Source organism: Hyaena hyaena, unplaced genomic scaffold, assembly GCF_003009895.1.
Source record: "Hyaena hyaena isolate Hyena2069 unplaced genomic scaffold, ASM300989v1 scaffold_660, whole genome shotgun sequence".
Classification (NCBI taxonomy): domain Eukaryota; kingdom Metazoa; phylum Chordata; class Mammalia; order Carnivora; family Hyaenidae; genus Hyaena; species Hyaena hyaena.
In genome coordinates this window covers 318,282-337,494 of record NW_024081292.1, presented here as the reverse complement: position 1 = coordinate 337,494, position 19,213 = coordinate 318,282, and the positions used below count along the sequence as shown (strand labels likewise).

The 19,213-nt window shown below is 37.6% G+C and overlaps 1 protein-coding gene across 1 annotated transcript in view; it reads right to left on the bottom strand.

The window, feature by feature from the left end:
- The window catches only part of PREX2 (phosphatidylinositol-3,4,5-trisphosphate dependent Rac exchange factor 2), a 299,267-nt gene that overhangs the window by 186,126 nt on the left and 93,928 nt on the right, over positions 1-19,213 (bottom strand). Inside the window, exons 7-8 of the mRNA XM_039216921.1 lie at positions 11,199-11,332; positions 4,677-4,780 (exon numbers count right to left, since the gene is read on the bottom strand). Coding sequence (XP_039072852.1) covers positions 4,677-4,780; positions 11,199-11,332 — 238 coding nt within the window. The remainder of the gene's footprint in view (positions 1-4,676; positions 4,781-11,198; positions 11,333-19,213) is intronic.

Below are 19,213 nucleotides of genomic sequence, written 5' to 3'. Positions count from 1 at the left end.
TAGGGGCGCCTGGTTGTCTCAGTTGGTTAAGCGTCCGACTTCGGCTCAGGTCATGATCTCATGGTTTGTGGGTTTGAGCCCCACATCGGGCTCTGTGTTGAAAAACACTTTGATTTCACTGAATCAAGTGAAAACATGGAGGACTGCTTTAGAGCTTCTCTTTAAACTGACCCCACTCTATGGAACAATGCCATTTTCTACTGCATTCCTCTGTGGCCCTGCCACTCTTCACTGTTTTCCTCCTTGTGATGTGACTACTTACCTGTTCTCCAGGCTGAGGCTCTCATCAAATTACCCAGCCCTGCTCTCTGCCTAAGCAACATTTTATTCTCTTTAAAGTGTACCTGCATCTTCCATGAAGCCTTGACTAACCACTACAACCTGTGCATTCAAACTGCCCTTGGAAATGTATGACTGAACTCAAAACCAGAGAGGTCAGCTTGTGATTGCATGTGGCTATGGTTTCATGTACAGAAAGCGAAATTGTTAACTGATTGTAAAATCTATTCTGTCAAATGATAGGTTCATTTCTGTACCAATATGATATTTTGAAACAATAGCTTATGTCACCTAATAATTTAAAATGAAAGGAGGGGTGCCCGGGTGGCTCAGTCAGTTAATTGTCCGGCTTCGGCTCAGGTCATGATTTCATAGTTCGTGGGTTCTAGCCCCGTGTCGGGCTCTGTGCTAACAGTTAGCTCAGAGCCTGAAGCTTGTTTCAGATTCTGTGTGTGTCTCTCTCTCTGACCCTCCCTGTTCATGCTCTCTCTCTCTCAGAAATAAATACATTATTATTTATTATTTATTTATTATTATTTATTATTTATTTAATGTATTATTAATTATTTATTTAATGTATGAAGCAGCTCCAGGCTCTGAGCTGTAAGCACAGAGCCCGACATGGGGCTTGGCTCGAAGTTATGAATCATGACCTGAGCTGAAGTTGGTGCTCAACCAACTGAGCCATCCAGGCACCCCTCAATAACTTCATTCTAAAAAATAACTTTGAATTGAACTTACTTATAAAGAACAGCTACATAAAGATCATGGAAAAGCCTAACAGTGTTTTTCATTAGTAGAATGAAAAAAAATTTAAAAATTTAAAAAAATATATTAAAAATAATTTTTTACTGAAAGAACATTAATGGCAAGTGCAGGAATTTGCAAGTTTCAATGGATCTAAAATATAATTAATTCTATAGGAAGTGTCAAAAAGGAATGGAAAATTGTCATTCATTAAGGGTAAAATATCCAAGTTCTACAGTCTCCAGGCACTGATGTTTTTTCCAAAAAGACAAAATCCAAGGGGCAGCCCTGAACAATTCACTAATTACTTTCAAGCTATACAGTTTGCAAATTCCTCACTCTTAATTCAGCACAGTTTTACATAATGAGATGAGTTTTTTCTAAAACTGATACTACTATAACTCTCAGTGGAAACGCTGGTATCCTTTCAATAGCATGAGTTTTCATAAGATGAAAGCTAGCCAAGTACCATATACTCAGGCTATGAAACAAAAGAAACGGTCAAAAAGTATTACTCAAAACATCAAGAAACTGATATCTAAACAATATATTTAACTCTTATTGCAGTGATCAACAGTGTGAATGCAAGTGGTTTGGCAATGAGCAGGAAAGCCTGACAGTATTTTCCATCCCTCACTGAACTCATCCAGGGTCCTAGTACGAGAAGAACTTGGTATATGGACATTGATCAGCTCTGCTGAGATCTATCAGCATCAGAGCTCCCACTTATAAGTAGATAGTAAGAACACTTAAAACTTGAGCTCATAAAAACAACAACAACAACAACGACAAAAATAACAGAGATTCCATGATGGAAATGATCAAGAAGACAAAGGAGAAAGTTGCTGCAGCACCCAGATTGTCTCTTAAAACTAACATCCAACCAAAGTCAATCTCTACACATTAATGCCTTACCTCTTCACTGCTCTTCAGTGGTCCCCATACATTTAAAATTCATATGGAGCCGCTGCCCCATGTTTCTCAAGGTGTGGCCATGGGCACCTGAGAAACCCTACTCCAGTCCCAGCTCCATTCTAAACAACTGGGTAAATGTGGATGAGTTAGTTCTTAAGTGTGGCCTCATTTCTATCATCCAAAACGTTAACAGGGTATATGAGTTGGTCTACAAGATCCTATTTGTATTAAGAAATTCTATTTTTAAATTTCCATGACCTGGCAGAGGATACATATTCCCTTCCAAAGACCTAGTAGGCACATTTATGAGAAAACCAACTTTTCTTTGCAGGAAGCAAAGGGAAGGTATCCAGCTGGAGCCTAAAATTTCTTTAAGTGACATTTTAGCAAGTTTTTGCAGCCAAATTTCTGCAACATGCTGCATATATATGTTTAAGGGGGAAACAAAACCTTAACTGAATAATACAAAGTGTGATTAATTTCTTCATCATATTTCAATGAAAACTGAGCCTTGGAAGAACTCATTAGAGAACTTATCATGAAATATCCTGAAATGTCCTGTCTTCCCCACTAATTTGTATCTACCAGAGTCTGCAGCCTTGTTTCTATAATGCTACTGTGCCTCAGGTACTGAGATACTGAAGGCTAGAATCTTACCAGCATTAAAAGAACTTTTTCATGGGGCTAAATCCAAAGACCACTTGTATTAAAGCTCTATCACCCCACACAGGCTGACTCCCATACATCTGACACAAATATGCTGAAGATGCTACTTTATGCCCATGCCTCCAAATGCCCTGGGCTCTTCCTTTCTTTATCTTATGCCCCCATTTCCCACAGCATAGTAATCATTATCAAAATTCATCACAGTTTACCAAAATTCACTTAGATGACCAATGCAGATGGCATGAATGGAACAACCACACCATCTGCGGGAGAGGAAAAAAAGTGAGACCCGGGAGCCGTGTGAAGAAAACAAAGGCTGAAGCAACAGGGGACAGGTGGTTCCACTGGGGAGAGATGAGGCCAAGAAGTAAAAGAGTGTGCCTTCCCCTGCCTTACTTCCCCCGACCTAAGTACATGGACTTTTGGATATTCTCTTTAGCAATGGGGTTACTGAAGCAAGAGAGCTGTTCACATTTTAGACAGGCAACATTCCTAAGTGTCACTAGTCTCCTCTCAAAGCATTAAAATGAATTAATGCCACCTTATAAAAATATTGTAGGGGTGCCTAGGTGGCTCAGTCAGTTAAGCGTCTGACTTTGGCTCTGGTCATGATCTCAAGGTTCGTGAGTTTGGGTCCCGCATTTGGGCTCTGCACTGACTATGTGGAGTCTGCTTGGGATTCTCTGTCTCCCCCTCTCTCTCCACCCTGCCCCCACTCACTAAATCTCTGTCTCAAAAAATAAATAGATATCAAAGAAAATTTTAAAAAATATTGTGCACATTCTGCCAAGGAAAGATAACCTACTAGGTCCCACATGTGAGCATGTATTTGCACCTGTATTATAGCCTGAAGCACAGAAAGGGATTTTCAGCTGTGCCAGCCATCAGACAGCTCCACACCTCCATCCCTCCCCTATTCCATGACAACTTGGCTCCTGGGCAGTACACCTGAGTTTTGCTCATTGCACGTCTTTCCCCCTTACCTGCAACAATCATGCTTTATTATCTTATGTTCTGGACAATTTTTAGGATACCAACAATGTGTTAGAGAAATGGCACACAGGTGAGCATTTTTGAAGATCTGCACCCCTGTATGATAAACATTCTTCTCCCCTCTGGGATTAAGAGACAGTAACAAAGGTATGTGGTAGTGGGGAGCTGACCTATGCCCCAATCTGATCTTAAATGGAGTATTATACAGACACTTCTGTATAAAATCATTTAGCAACAATTAATATATTTTACTCCATCTTGTCTTTTTCTCCTTGAAGCCTATCTTCGAAATCTAATTAAAATCACTGAGGAAAAACGTGATCCAATTTACCAAACATTCATATTATAGACTAGTATATAATCATATAATAGGATTCATATATTTTTTCAAATAAAAATAACTTATTTAACTTCATTTTATTTAATGTTTGTGACTAATCGTGATTTCATGAACCGATACATCAATGTCTGTACCTTCAAATCTGCAAAGATGTACCGTCTATAAGTAATAAAATACTTAAAACAAACACTTAAAATACAGAAACCACACAACTTTCCACAAACCACACAAACCATCCACAACTTTCCTCTATAAGAAAACTGACATGGTTATACACATAATGGCTATATAGCTAAAACAAATCTAGAGCTTTCTATATTATATTATAGAATATAATATATTATATGAAATATATATTATGTTATATAATAAAATATATTTAATATAAAAAATCACATATATACTTATAAAATATAGTATAACTTAAAAAGAAAATAAATCCATTCATTATTTTCTGCACTCATGCTGGCTATACCAGGGAATATGAGTGTGTATGTCACTCCTACTCAGTAATTTCTTCATATATCTGTGTTGAATGCTAGTGTTTCACCCAAATATAATTTCCCACTTTAACAAGAATCCTATTCTTCCTTATCTTGCCTTTCTCCTCCAACTGCTCTGCTTAACAAAGTATTCCTAAACTGTAATGCACTACAAAAGAAGTATTCGTGTGAGAAGACTGTCTTTTGAGGGAGTTTACTATTGGTGTTTCATTTTAAAACTACTAATTACCTACCTGTGCCATCATCCACATTCTCCACTTCCATCACTTCTGTATTGATCCGGCCACGAAACAGGTACCGATGTCCATCTGTAGATGCCTTGCTATTCTTCAACCGTCTTGTAATGGAATGAAATCACAAAAATTTTGTTACTAAACTTAATAAAAAATAGTATTGAAGCAATATAACTTAAGCCAGTCTCCAAAAAAAAAAAAAAAAGGCATTGATGCAATCAATGATTTCAAATATTAGGCTCTTGGTGTTTTCACTTGTGTCCTCCCATTCATAATAGCACTGGTTTCTTTGAAAGATGAAACTTATATACTAGTTTTTTAAAATAAATGGAAGTTATTGGGGCACCTTGGAGGCTCAGTGGATAAGTGTCTGACTCTTGATTTCGGTGCAGGTCATGATCTCATGGTTTGTGAGATTGAGCCCCACAGTGGGCTCTGTGCTGACAGCATGGAGCCTGCTTGGGATTCCTCACCCCTTCTCCCTGATCCTCCCCCATGCTCTCTCTCTTTCTCAAAAAAAATTAAACAAAATAATTTAGGTAAATGGAAGCTTTGTACTAAGAACAGCATACAGGTAGGTGGGTAAATACGTGCTTTCGCTCAATTTAGAAATCAAAGGTACCTAATCGAAATCTGACACACACTAAAAGTTATTTTAAAATTTTATTTGATTTATTTCACGTTCATTTCTCATTTTTCTGTAACTAGCTGGTAATTTCTGCTTTTTCAAGCTCTGGTAAAATTCAGTTAGTACTTATGATCCCTTACAAAGAAATGGACTATGCTGGGAATTCTTAAGTTGAGTGTTATCCAGCTGAAAATATTTTTCCTTGATTGTTTTTATGATATGAGAATTATATCCTTGTTGAGTAAGTCTTAATACACTTATAATCCTTTATAAGGGTCTCATTTCTTCTATTTTAAAAAGAAGTTGAAAACATTCCAAAACTTTGCTACACATGTATAGTGTGTCTAGCACTAGTCTTTAATCCTAAAAAAACATATAATACAAAGTAAGAAAATCCTGGCTTGCAAATGAATATTTATAATATGAATTAAGTGATTAAATATGTTTGTAATACAATCACTGAAAATTCAGAAGAGATGATTTTTAAAACCTTTTTAAATTGTTAACTATTTTAATTCATAAGGATGAAATATTTCTTCAAGCTTGAATGGGGGAGAGGGGCTGAGGGAGAGAAAGAATCTTAAGGAGGCTCCACACACGGCACAGAGCCCAACATGGGACTTGATCCCATGACCCTGGGCTCATGACCTTAGCCAAAATCAAGAGATGGACCCTCAACCAACTGAGCCACCCAGGAGCCCCTAAAATGGAAAGATTCTAAGAAATGATTCAGGAGGATTCAAGAATACCTAGTCATTCAGAAGATTTCAATTAACCTGAACTATTCCATTTGACTCATTGACAAAAGTCTGGCCAATAATTTAATATACTGAAATAATCATTCATGTATTGTGTTATACAGACACCTGTGGCAAAAGTGGAGATGTAAATGTTTATCAACTTCAATTTCCTTCTCCTCCTCTCTCCTACAGTTAGCATCTCTGGAGCAGGAGGGGCAGGTGCTGAGAGGAGTCACAAGGTGCTGTCTATAGTCTCTGAGTTCCTTCCTTGGAAAAGAGTTCCTACTCCTGGCTTATCTGTCTAAACCCTCATGAAAACTTAGTAGTCCTTCATCCTACTAAAGAAAACTAACTAAATAGATTAATTAACCTGACTTAGGGTTTATTAGCCCCAGGATCTTCACCATCTTGCACTCCCCTACTCATTTTGAAAGTGACCTCTAAATTTCCTTTGTTAATAATCTTAAATAAAAGCTACAATTTAAAGATTCAGGCAAGGTAGTATGCAAGTTGGCATCATAGCCAGACAAGAATAGAGGAGACTAATATGCAGGTAACCAAATATTCTCCCAGGTAGGACATAGTATCATTGTGTCTTGCAAAAAAGAATTTCTTGTAAGTTAACACATCATATTTTTTTTTAAGTTTAATATACTTGGTATCAGTTTTAGTCACAGAATCATTCACCGGGTCCTGTTTTCAAATTATTAATTTTCTTTGTGATCCTGCTGTGAACTCTGTACATGTTTCTATTATTTCTCTTGACCTGCAGATAGTAACACTCAATATGAAATTTCAGTAAGTGTTTGATCAATACTGTTAACACTGAGGTGACAGAGAGAGATCTTTGGCTCTATTAAAGTATATAGACTGAAAAGCCTATGGTTTGAAAATAATTTTGTTTTACACTGGAATGCTGAGTAAGCTTTGCCTATCCCAATTCTATGATTGATCAATACTGTAACACTTAGTTTAAATAGATCTCTGGCTCTCTGTATACAGTATAAGTATAAAGTATACAGGCCGAAAAGCCTATGGTTTGAAAATAATTTTGCTTTATATTGTAATGTGAGTACTTTCATATCCCAATTCTATGATTTCCCTCCTAATTATCTGTTTTAATGGTCACCAGGATATATGTGCAGGAATATTCATAATAGCAGAAAAACTAAAACCAACAAACAAAACAAACAAAAATCTAAAGTTCACTGAGGGGAAAATGAATAAACGGTTATTAATTTACTTGTGATAATATTCAGCCAATAGAGTATCATGCAACAGTTAAATAAACTATTCCTATACCTATGGATATATAGTTTATAAACCATACTGTATACAAGTATTAATTGCAAAAGACAAAATATATTATGATACTATCTTACAAAGCTCCTAAGTAAGCCAAACTAAGCTGTATCATGTTTTATTTATCAAATATTATACAACACATTATTTTTTTAAATACTAGTTTCTCCTAAGATTAGTAGCATTAGAAATATCCAGAGCTAGGATGCCTAATTAGCATACTTGTTTTTAGTGACTGATTAAATTCATCAAGTCCCTCATTCTTGCAATTAAAATATTATGGAAATTTGGAAAAGATTCACTTTATTCATACTTTCTAACCAATCTTTAGCACTTCAATACTACATGGCAAAAAGAATGAAGTATTCTAAAATGAAGGGAATAGATGGTGTATTCACACTACTCCATTTCAGAAAGGGAATAGAGCATCAGATTTATTCAATGATTTCCATTTCTAGTCACTATGTATTTTGTCCACATTATACATACATCAAAGACATCTGCTTAAAAACTGCAGGCTTTTTTTTTTTTAATGTTTATTCATTTGTGAGAGACAGAGAGAGACAGAGCATGAGCTGGGGAGGGGCAGAGAGAAAGGGAGACGCAGAATTTGAAGTAGACTTCAGGCTCTGAGCTGTCAGCACAGAGCCCGATGAAGGACTCAAACCTACAAACCTAAGATCATGACCTGAGCTGAAGTTGGATGCTTAACCAACAGAGTCTCCCAGTGCCCCCAAAACTGCAGGCTTTTAATTTTACAAATGTTTCCTGTTGTCTAACTATTTAACAATTACAACCATGAGACCATATGACATCATCATTGTACACTGCTAATTTTGCAAAAAACCTTGGACTTGAAGGCAGGCATATATATAACTAAGTATGAGATCAACTGTAATAAAGAAAAAAGATCTCATGCTCAAATGGATTAATAACTGCACCTAGATGGATGTGTTAATTGACTTCATGGTGGAAATCCTTTCATGATGTATATCAAATCATCACGGTGTAGAACTAAAATATCTTACAATTCTATTTGTCAATTATACCTCAATAGAGCTTGGAAAAAACAACTGCACCTAAATGATTTGAACTACATTACAATTTTTTAATGAGTTACATATGAGTAATATTAACAGTCTCTTCCACATCTTTCTAAAGCCTATTTCTATTAATCTCAATCTTGCTTCAAAACAGAAAGAATTCAGAAAAGTATTCTAAAAAAAAATGACAAGATTATTTTCATATGTAGGAAAAGGCATTTTTTAAAAAGCTCATTAAGACATATAACAACAATTTAATTATCTTTTAAATTTAATCCTGAACTGTTCCCTTTCTTCAAAGCACTCAGGGTAGTTCTATGTTTTATCAGTTAATGTCATTATATTTTCACATTAATGTCTTATAAGAGGGAATTCCGATACCACAATCCAAAAGTCAGAACTACCATATCATCAACATAGCTGCCAACTTTTAGCAAACTTGCACTGGGCATCCTGTCCATGGACTTAGGAAATCCCATTTCAAGAGATGAAGAATGACGTTCCCTTAATTTTCCCTCATAAATCCGTCGGTTTTGAGTTTCTCATTCTCACTTTACCAGAAAATGTTGGGCGATAGTGTCCAAATTTCAGAATCTAGAATAAACACTCAAACCCTGCATTCTTGACCACCTGCTTTACCTTTAAATTTAATGAAACCGCTTAAAACCATTTCACTGAAACTAATGTTACCTAGATATGGTTAGGAAGACACACATAAAGGCTCAGGACATTTCCCAGTTAAATGCAACCCTACTATTTTACTTAATCAACCTGTAAAAAATTTTGCCAAGAGTTCAAGAAAATATTCTATAAAACAAGTACCTTCTGATGAAAAAAAATATATCCATGCTTTAAAACAAGTAACATTACATCAATAACAGAGATATATAAGATTATTTAAACTAATGATGTCTAAGCTATACCAGGGACTTGCTTGAGTTTCATTCATTCATTTATTCACTTATTCAACAAATACTTCTTGAGTGTCTATTAGATGGCAGGTCCAGTCTCTGGAAATAGTAGAGACTAAGCAGCAAGACAGCTGTTGTCAAGGACTTTACAGTCTAATCTAGTGAAGGTGGCATCAAATAAATAAATAATGAAGAAATATTAGCAAGAACTTTCCTGATATTGATAGAGAATGGCTGGGAGGCTACAGTGGATGGGTGGTCAGGGACAATATTTCTGAGAAAGAGATGCTTAAGTGAGATCTATAAGACATGAAGAATCTAGCCACACAAAACTCAGATGGAAGAGCACCCTGCAAAGAAACAGCCAGTGCAAAGGCCCTAAGAAGGAAATGCAAATGGTATAATCAAGGAACAGGAGAAAAAGAAGTGAGGTGAGATGAGGTCAGAGAAGTAGGGAGGAGCTGGGTCATGCAGAAATTTGCAAGCCAGGATAAGGAGTTAGGACTGTATTACAGGAAGCCAATGACAGCTTCAAGATCGGTAATAATGTGCTTTTATTTGTGTTACTAAGAGTGCTCTGGTTTCTGGGTAGAGCATAAATGTTGGAGCAGTAAATGAGGGCACGGTGGGACCAGCCACTCTTAGCCAGGGAGGAGCTGCTGATGGACTGGACTATGGTAGACAGAGATGTGGGAAGGTTTTCATTATGTTTTAAATGTAGAATCAATAAGATTCCCTAATGGAATGCATACGGGAGATTGAGGGAAAAAGAAGAAAGGTTAACTCCTAGCTTTTGAAGTTAAGGAAACCCGTGGATGGGGAAAATTGAGGAAGGAACATCGTTAGGAGAGGAAATCAAAAATCTACTCCTTCCACATTGAAAATTTTTATAGCCATCACAAGTGAGATACCAAATAGGTAGAAAGGATGAGTCTATAATTCTGGGCTAAAGAGATTTCTGAGCAAGTCACATGGAGGTGGGGCAGGAGGCTATAGGATTGGGTGAAATCCCTAAGGCAGAGTTGATGAATATGAAAGAGTAAAGGGAGTGGAAAGCAGAGGCCCACAGCAGGCCAATATGTAACTGATAGAGTGTGATGTTACAAAAGGAAAGAGAAGAAAGTGTTCTAAGAAGGAGAAAGTGCTCATCTACTTCCTTTGCTGAGAAAACATGTAAAACCTTATAAAGCAACAAAGTGACAGAGGGCAATGGTGATTTTGACATGAGCTTAGTGAAGCAGAGTGAGATGCGTAAAATTGAGGTTTCAATTTTTACAGCTGGTAGTGATGACAAAGTAAAGGGATGCCCATAGGACAGGGGCTGCAGGTGTAATGAAGGAGAAAATCATTGCAGGTGAAGAGACTGTTGGGTCTCAGGTCCAGAATATTGGATAGATTGTCCATATGATTTTCGAACATAGCAAAATCGGTATGGGGGAGGAGGTATGTCATATGAGAGCTAAAGCAATCACTGAATCTGTGTATGGCAGGGAGATAGTAAGTGTTCTATAAAAGAGAATAAACAGGGAAAGCTAATGAATAGGAAAGAGTAATGGCATGAGTTTCACATGTGCTGGGACTCCTGAAGGAAGAGGAGGAAATGGTTGGGAAGCAAGCCCTGGGAAACAGAATAGCACATCTACCTTTCCTACAGGGTCTGAGGCAATGGTTTAGGAAAAAATAATTCTTTCCTCCAGAAGTTTCCCAGGGAGGTACTGTCATTGAATGCTAGTCACATTTCAGTCAGGTTTTATAAGATGAAGTGAACAATCAGAGAATAGGCTAAGAGTATGTGGAATTTACTAAGAAGATCCTGAGTTCCCAGGAGCATAGAGAGAAAGGTTGAGGCTGTGAGACAAATTATTTATTTCTGAAGTAGTACCTGTTTATCCCCTTACCTGTGTTTTCTTTTGCAATACACCAAAAGATTATCAAAAAGAAAAAACACTCGTTCTTGAATATTTCCAGAAGAGATTTTCAATAAGACTCCACACATTAGCATTTCAGTGCAGGTATCGGTAATGTTGGATCCCTAGGTCAGAAAAAATGCAGAGAATTTTTGATTACTTAATAGAAACTTTGTGTGTAATTTTTCCCCCTAAAAGCCTGTTTGTTTTTATTATTTTAAGATACAATATATCGACAGGATAACAGTTCAAACATTATAAATATTTATACAATGGATATATGTCTCCTTTCCTTCCAGACTCCTCCTCGTCAGTTTCAAGAGTTACAACCACCTTTAAGAGATTGTGTGTCTCCTTTTAGCTATCTTACACATGGGTGCATACATAAACATGGACAATATATGTCACCTGTGTTCTTTTGAAAGGAGATGATTTCAAATTGATTGGTAACATTCATGTTCTGGGGCGCCTGGGTGGCTCAGTCGGTTAAGCGTCCAACTTTGGCTCAGGTCATGATCTTATGGTTCGTGAGTTCGAGCCCCACATCAGGCTCTAAGCAAACAGCTCAGAGCCTGCAGCCTGCTTCAGATTTTGTGTCTTCCTCTCTCTCTGGCCTCCCCTGCTCACACCTCTCTCTCTCTCTCAAAAATAAATAAACAATAAAAAAATTTAAACCCCAAAAGCATTCATGTCCCTACTACTCCTTCCCTCCTCCTCTCTTTCCTGGGATAGGAAAAGAGCTCCATGGACATATCACAAAGTATATGAAATTCTTTAAATTTTTAGCAGGTCCCAATTTATATCTCTACTCGTAGGATGGATAGGAAGAAAAAAGAAGAAATTAAAGGAAAAAAACTGGGGGTGCCTGAAGCATCCGACTTCGGCTCAGGTCATGATCTCACAATTTGTGGGTTCGAGCCCCTCATCGGGCTCTGTGCTGGCAGTTCAGAGCCTGGAGCCTGTTTCAGATTCTGTGCCGCCCTCTCTCTCTGCCCCTCCCCCTTCATGCTCTGTTTCTCTCTGTCTCAATAATAAAGAAACATCAAAAAAATTATAAATAAATAAAGGGAAGAAACTTATTTAAACAGAGCAACCTTCCATAGTCTTTTACCCTATGAAAGTTAGCATAGAGACACTCATTCATTAAGTAAGCCTTCACTGAGTGCACACTAAGGTCATATGATTAGTGACAAAACTGAGTCTAAATACAAGTGCTAACTATTGAGCGGAGCCACAAGATGGAAAGAGCCTGAATCATCAAAAGAACAAAGCTGCCCACTAAAGCAGAACACATGCATTGGCTTGTTGTGTAAGCTGAGCATAAACATCTATTTTGAGCCATTATAAATGTTGTAGTCTACAACGCACTGAGCTGGACAAAAAGGGAAAAAAAAAGTTTTCTTTAGATATCTGTGAATGTACTCTTTAAAATGATTACTTCTGTTTTAAGTATGTCTGGTCTCTTTAAACCCGAAGATCAATTTCTGATTCTTTTTAAAATTAATGCTTTAATTTTTATTTTTGGTATTTAAAACTCAGAACATTAATTTTAAATTTCTTATTTACAAAATAATCAGTGATACAGTTTTTCTGATTGATTGTAAATATTTAAATATGACAACTCCTATCAATAAGAAACTTCCCAAATGGGAAGTTAAGAGAATGTGATTCTGTTGAGTATCTGTATTAAAAACACATTTTGTTTTTTCCTTTTATATTTAACTTAAATTGGGGGGGGTTGTTTATTAAGCCTTTTACTTTAATTCCTGGATAGTTAACATACAGTGTTTTATTGGTTTCAGGTGTATAATATAGTGGTTCAGCAATTCCATACCTTCCTCAGGGCTCATTGTGCCCCACCTCTCTCTCTCTCCACTCCTCTCTGGTGACCATCAGTTACACACACATTTTAAATTTTAGAAAGATCCCTTTCTTCTTTCTTTCCATCATAAGGGTGGATATATAACTAAAGATCAAAAATGTACACAACTTCATATCCTTCCCACGTGATAATTAAGTAAAACTGTCATCAAATCTGAATATAAATACCAATTCCAGTGACAATGATTTCTTATTTATACTGAATACCATCCCTACCTCAGAAAATAAATTAAGACAGGATAGTATTAAAAATGTAAACAAGGAAACATCACTTTGATTCTTGCACAGGAACCTATACAATGCTACAAAAGTGGCTTTCTTGATAGCAATTTTACAAAAGATACAAAATGCTTCCCCTTAGACTATTTCTTACAGTAGTGAAAGAAAGCCACGCAAGGAAGGTAACATCTTATGAAAGGGTAACTGCAGATGTTATCCTAATTTGCATATTAACTAATCTTCCAAATAAGCTCCCAAAATTAATACAGGTAGGTATTGGTGGATGCATTCCTATTTGACCGAAATCTTAACCTTTTATTTCCTTACTTGTTTCTGATTATCATCTTTATTAATATATATAAGAAGAGTTTAGTGTAATTTTGAGCTAAGTATAATGGCTATGGGCCACTTAGTCCATCCTCTTACAGTGTCATAGGAAATATTGTCCAAATTCTGAAGAATTCATGGAAACGAATGTGTAAAGTAAAATAGAAAGTGGATATATTATTCTTGATGATGAAAATAACTGATGTACACACTGAATGTTCCCATTAGTATGGCCAATGTGATCTTCCTTTGTAAACTTACCTGTTTGGAAAGTTGTATCATAATCAGAAAGAATCCTTACACAAGGAAAAAACTCACAACCAGACAATAACAGAGGAAAGGACATGATTTCTGACCACCACTGCTAGTTTTACCACTGAGGAAACCCCTGACCTTTCCGTTTTTGTCCTGTGAACTGCCTGCATGTTATTTGAATTGCCCTCCCCCATCAAATTCTTCTTTACATCTTTTGTCTTGTAAATGCCACAAAGATTTTCCAATGAAGTCACACTCCCCAGTTGAGAAAAACTGTCTCTAGTCCTGTGAACAACAGAGCGAAATGAATAGCAGGGCCATAGTAGCTCATGAGCCGAACATTCTCACAGGTTAGTTTTTGGAGAAGCCGGTCACTCCTTGTCAGCAGCTGTACCTTTGATTTCTAATAAAAAGCTACTTTTATAGCAAGAAGCTCTCTCAGATGGTAGCATTAGACAAGTCAGAGGCATGCCTGGACTGTTAGAATAGGATGAAGGAGGGGTTTCAACAGCACCTATAGATGGGACTGGAGTTCCTCTTTATGTACCAAGAGAATAGGAGAAGGAAGGGAGGGAGGAAGGAAGGAAGGGAGGGAGGAAGAAAAGAAGGGAGGGAGGGAGGGGAGAGGGAAGGAGGGAGGGAAAGGGGGAAAGTTGGGAGGGAAATCTTGGTACCTAGAATTAGAGCACTTTGTAAGCAATGAGCTAGCACAATCTATCTACCACCTGGACAAGACCATCCAAAGTCTATTTGTCTTTCTTTGTGTTGCTCTCTCTTGCTCTCTTTTCTCTGCTTCCAGTACTAACAAGTCACACTTTTGAATGACTCCTTTGATTCTGTAGCCATGTCCATTCCTTCAAACCACTGTTGAAAAGGATTATAGTACTTAATTCATACAGAGTATTAATAGACAATATATGTAAAACTCCCTGCACAGTGCCTAGCACATAAAAGGACTCAGTAAAGGCTAGTATAATTATCATCACTAGCTTTAAAGGTGATGTTCTTCTGCAAGGAGACTTCACTTATTTCTGATCTCTGCTCTGGTTTGCTCTATGTTGAATTTTATGGTTTAACTTTTTGATGACAATGTTACTTCTCTTATTCTCAAGTTATTGAGAGTGGCCCCATATTGTTGCCTCAGAGAACACGGACCTTGCCCTGACAAAAACGGCTGCCCAGCTTATTCTTGAACATTTCTTATAACATAAAGTTCTTCTCTCATAAGATAGGCTATTTCTTTATTTAGCCACTCTAATTATTAGAAATATTTTTTCTGGGGCGCCTGGGGGGCTAAGTCGGTTAAGTGTCCAACTTCAGCTCAGGTCATGATCTCACAGCTTATGGGTTCGAGCCCTGCGTCAGGCTCTGTTTTGACAGCTAGCTGAGAGCCTGGAGTCTGTTTCAGATTTTGTGTCTCCCTCTCTCTCTGACCCTCCCCTGCTCATGCTGTCTCTCTCAGAAAAAAAAATAAAAATAAAAATAAACATTTTTTCTTGTTGTAGAGCCCAAATCTACCCCCTTTTCTACTCACTGACTCTACTTTGCTTCCTGGGAATAGAGGGACACCCTCTTCATCATGATAGACCTGGCCCACCAATATCTGAATATAGCCAATGTGTCCCTTCTACCTTCCAAACTGTATTACTGCATTGCTTTTGACTATCATCCTATGGCTTAGTTTCAGAAACCCGCAAGATCCTTGAGGTACTTCTCCGGACCTCTCCAGTTTGTCAGGGTCTCTCTTAATATGTAACACCTCCAAGTAAACAACTATTCAGATGTGAGCTGGCAAACAAATCATATAGATACCATAAGATCATATTAGCACATTGTTGGCAATCCCATCTTACAACTAATTCCAAGTGTCCCTAAAGTACAAGGCACCTAGATCATTTTCCTCTATCCTCTACTTAAATAGTTTGACTTTTAAATCATTTAATCCAGATAGGTATCATAGCAAACTCTCAAACCTCTTGTTAATATACAAATACATTATGTTTCAGTCATTACCATAAGTTCCCATCACCTCCTACTCCTGATAAAAAATTAGAATAAGATTTGACTTCTTTGAGGTTTACACTTTTCATAAACAACCCCAAGTATCTGTTTTATTATCTACTAATAACATTTTATGGGGTAATGACATCAAACCCAACCATCTTGTTATGTTCCCAAGTCCATCACACAATATAACATTACTCATACTATATTTTACTAAATCCTACTAAGACAAGATGTCTTTAATATTTAACAGCATGCCTTAAGAATCAGTAGAGGGGAACTTGGGTGGCTCTGTCAGGTAAGCATCCAACTTAGGCTCAGGTCATGATCTCACAGTTTGTGGGATTCAGCCCCATGTCAGGCTATTTCCTGACAGCTCAGAGCCTGACACCTGCTTCAGATTCTATGTCTCCCTCTCTCTCTCCTTCTCCCTCTCTCTCTCTCTGCCCCTCTTCCACTGTGTTTTCTCTCTTTCTCTCAAAAATAAATAAATAAACATTAAAAAAAGAATTACTATAGTATATCTACCTTTACCATCTTCTATCACAGTTATCTACTATCATCACATGAAATCTCTTAAGCGAATAATTACTTAAATCCTAGAGAACTGTTTATGTACTTAAAGGAATCTATGTCAAATGTACACATTTGTGTAAAAAACTCATTCTAGGGGCACTGGGTGCTCAGGCAGTTAGGCATCTTACTTTGGCTCAGGTCATGATCTCACAGTGTGAGTTTGAGCCCCACGTCAGGCTCTGTACTGACAGCTCAGAACCTGCAGCCTGCTTTGGATTCTGTGTCTCCCTCTCTCTCTGCCCCTTCTCTATTCACATTCTGTTTCTGTCTCTGTGTCTCTCAAAAATAAACACTAAAATAAATTAAATAAATAAATAAAATAAAAAACCCGTTCTAAAAGAATGGCTTATATGCCATTTCTCTTTATACCATCTGTATCTCTTAGAAAAATAAATAACCATGGTGCTCTTGATTTACCATGATTGAATTTGTGCATTATTTCTATGACTATGAAAGCCAGAAAATATTAAGAATTTTTTAACTACAGATATGTATGGTGTTATAAATATTGAAGAAAACTTGGTCAAGTGCATATACAGTCTCCTGTATAGTCATGTTTCTCACTTCAAATCCATCCCACCTATAATTAGACACTTAATAAATGTCTCCTTTTTATTTTATTTTATTTTTTTTAATGTTTTTATTTATTTCTAGGAGAGAGAGAGAGACAGCTTGAGCAGGGGAGGGTCAGAGAGAGAGGGAGTCACAGACTGAAACAGGCTCCAGGCTCTGAGCTGGCAGTCAGCACAGAGCCCGACGCGGGGCCCGAACCCACGAACCGCGAGATCATGACCTAAGCGAAAGTCGGACGCTTAACCGACTAAGCCACCCAGGCGCCCCTAAATGTCTCCTTTTTAAATGATTTTGGGGTACCTGGGTGGCTCAGTCAGCTAAGCATCTGACTCCGGCTCAGGTCATGATCTCACAGTTCGTGGGTTCGAGCCCCATGTCAAGCTCTGTGCTGACAGCTCAGAGCCTGGAGTCCGCTTCGGATTCTTTTTTTTTTATTCCTTTCATAGTTTATTGTCAAGTTTCCATATAATACCCAGTGCTCATCCCAATAAATACCCTCCTCCATGTCCATCACTCCCCTTACCCCTTCCCCACCCCCATTAACTCTCAGTTTGTTCTCAGTATTCAAGAGTCTCTCATGGTTTGCCTCTCTCTTTCTCCCCAATTATTTTTCCCCTCTTCTCCCCCATAGTCCTCTGTTAAGTTTTTCCTGATCCACCTATAAGTGAAAATATATGGTATCTATCTGTCTTTCTCTACCTGACTTATTTCTCTCAGCATAACACTCTCAAGTTCCATCCACGTTGCTACACATGGCCAGATTTCATTCTTTCTCATTGCCATGTAGTATTCCATGGTATTGATAAACCACATCTTCTTGATCCATTCATCAGTTGATGGACACTTAGGCTCTTTCCATGACTTGGCTATTGTCGTGAGTGCTGCTATGAACATTGGGGTACATGTGCCTCTATGCATCAGCACTCATGTATCCCTTGGGTACATTCCTAGCAGTGCTATTGCTAGGTCATAGGGGAGTTCTACTGTTAATTTTTTGAGGAATCTCCACACTGTTTTCCAGAAGGGCTGTACCAGTTTACATTCCCACCAACAGTGCAGGAGGGTGCCCGTTTCTCCACATCCTCGCCAGCATCTAGAGTTCTCTGATTGGCTCATTTTAGCCATTCTGACTGGCATGAGGTGGTATCTCAGTGTGGTTTTGATTTTTATTTCCCTGTTGAGGAGGGATGCTGAGCATTGTTTCATGTGTCTGTTGGCTATCTGGATCTCCTCTCTGGAGAAGTGTCTGTTCTTGTCTTTTGCCCATTTCTTCACTGGATTATTTGTTTCTTGGGTGTGGAGTTTGATGAGTTCCTTATAGATTTTGGATGCTAGCCCTTTATCTGATATGTCATTTGCAACTATCTTTTCCCATTCCCTTGGTTGTCTATTAGTTCTATGGATTGTCTCCTTTGCCTTGCAGAAGCTTTTTATCTTGATGAGGTCCCAATAGTTCATTTTTGCTCTTGACTCCCTTGCCTTTGGGCATGTGTCAAGTAAGAAATTGCTGAGGTTGAGGTCAAGGAGGTTATTTCCTGCTTTCTCCTCTAGGGTTTTGATGGTTTCTGTGTCTCCATCTCTCTCTGCTCCTCCCCTGCTTGCACTCTCTCTCTCTCAGAAACAAATAAACATTTAAAAATAATAATAAAATAATAAATGATGCTTGGCATTTTCCCCCTCACATACATGATAAATCTACCTTTCTTTGTAATAAAAAAAAATCTCATGACTTCACATTTAAAGTAAATGAAATTTATTATTTTTGAAATTATGTGTAATTTTTTTTCATTTACCTATAAACTCCAGGAAAGTTTCTGGGTTAGGGATAAAGAAGTTAAGCTACAAAATTCACAGGAGAAATTGAAATAAAGTACGGCCATGACCATCAGATTGCTAGGTAAGAGTCAAGAGCACTAGAGCCTACCAAAATGACAATTTCAGACAAGTGAACTAGAAAATAAAAACTGTGGAAGCAATAAAACAAGCCAAGCATATTGTCAGAAGAGAGCAAAGCCTCAGGGCAATGGCCTCAAATTTTAGAGTTTGGGACACACACTTGATGGGCTTCTTAAAATCTTCAGGTTCCCTGGTACTACCTTCAGAGATTAAAATGGGGTGAATCAGGGGTAGGTCCCAAACTATTCCAACAAATGCTGATGCATGTGGTATTC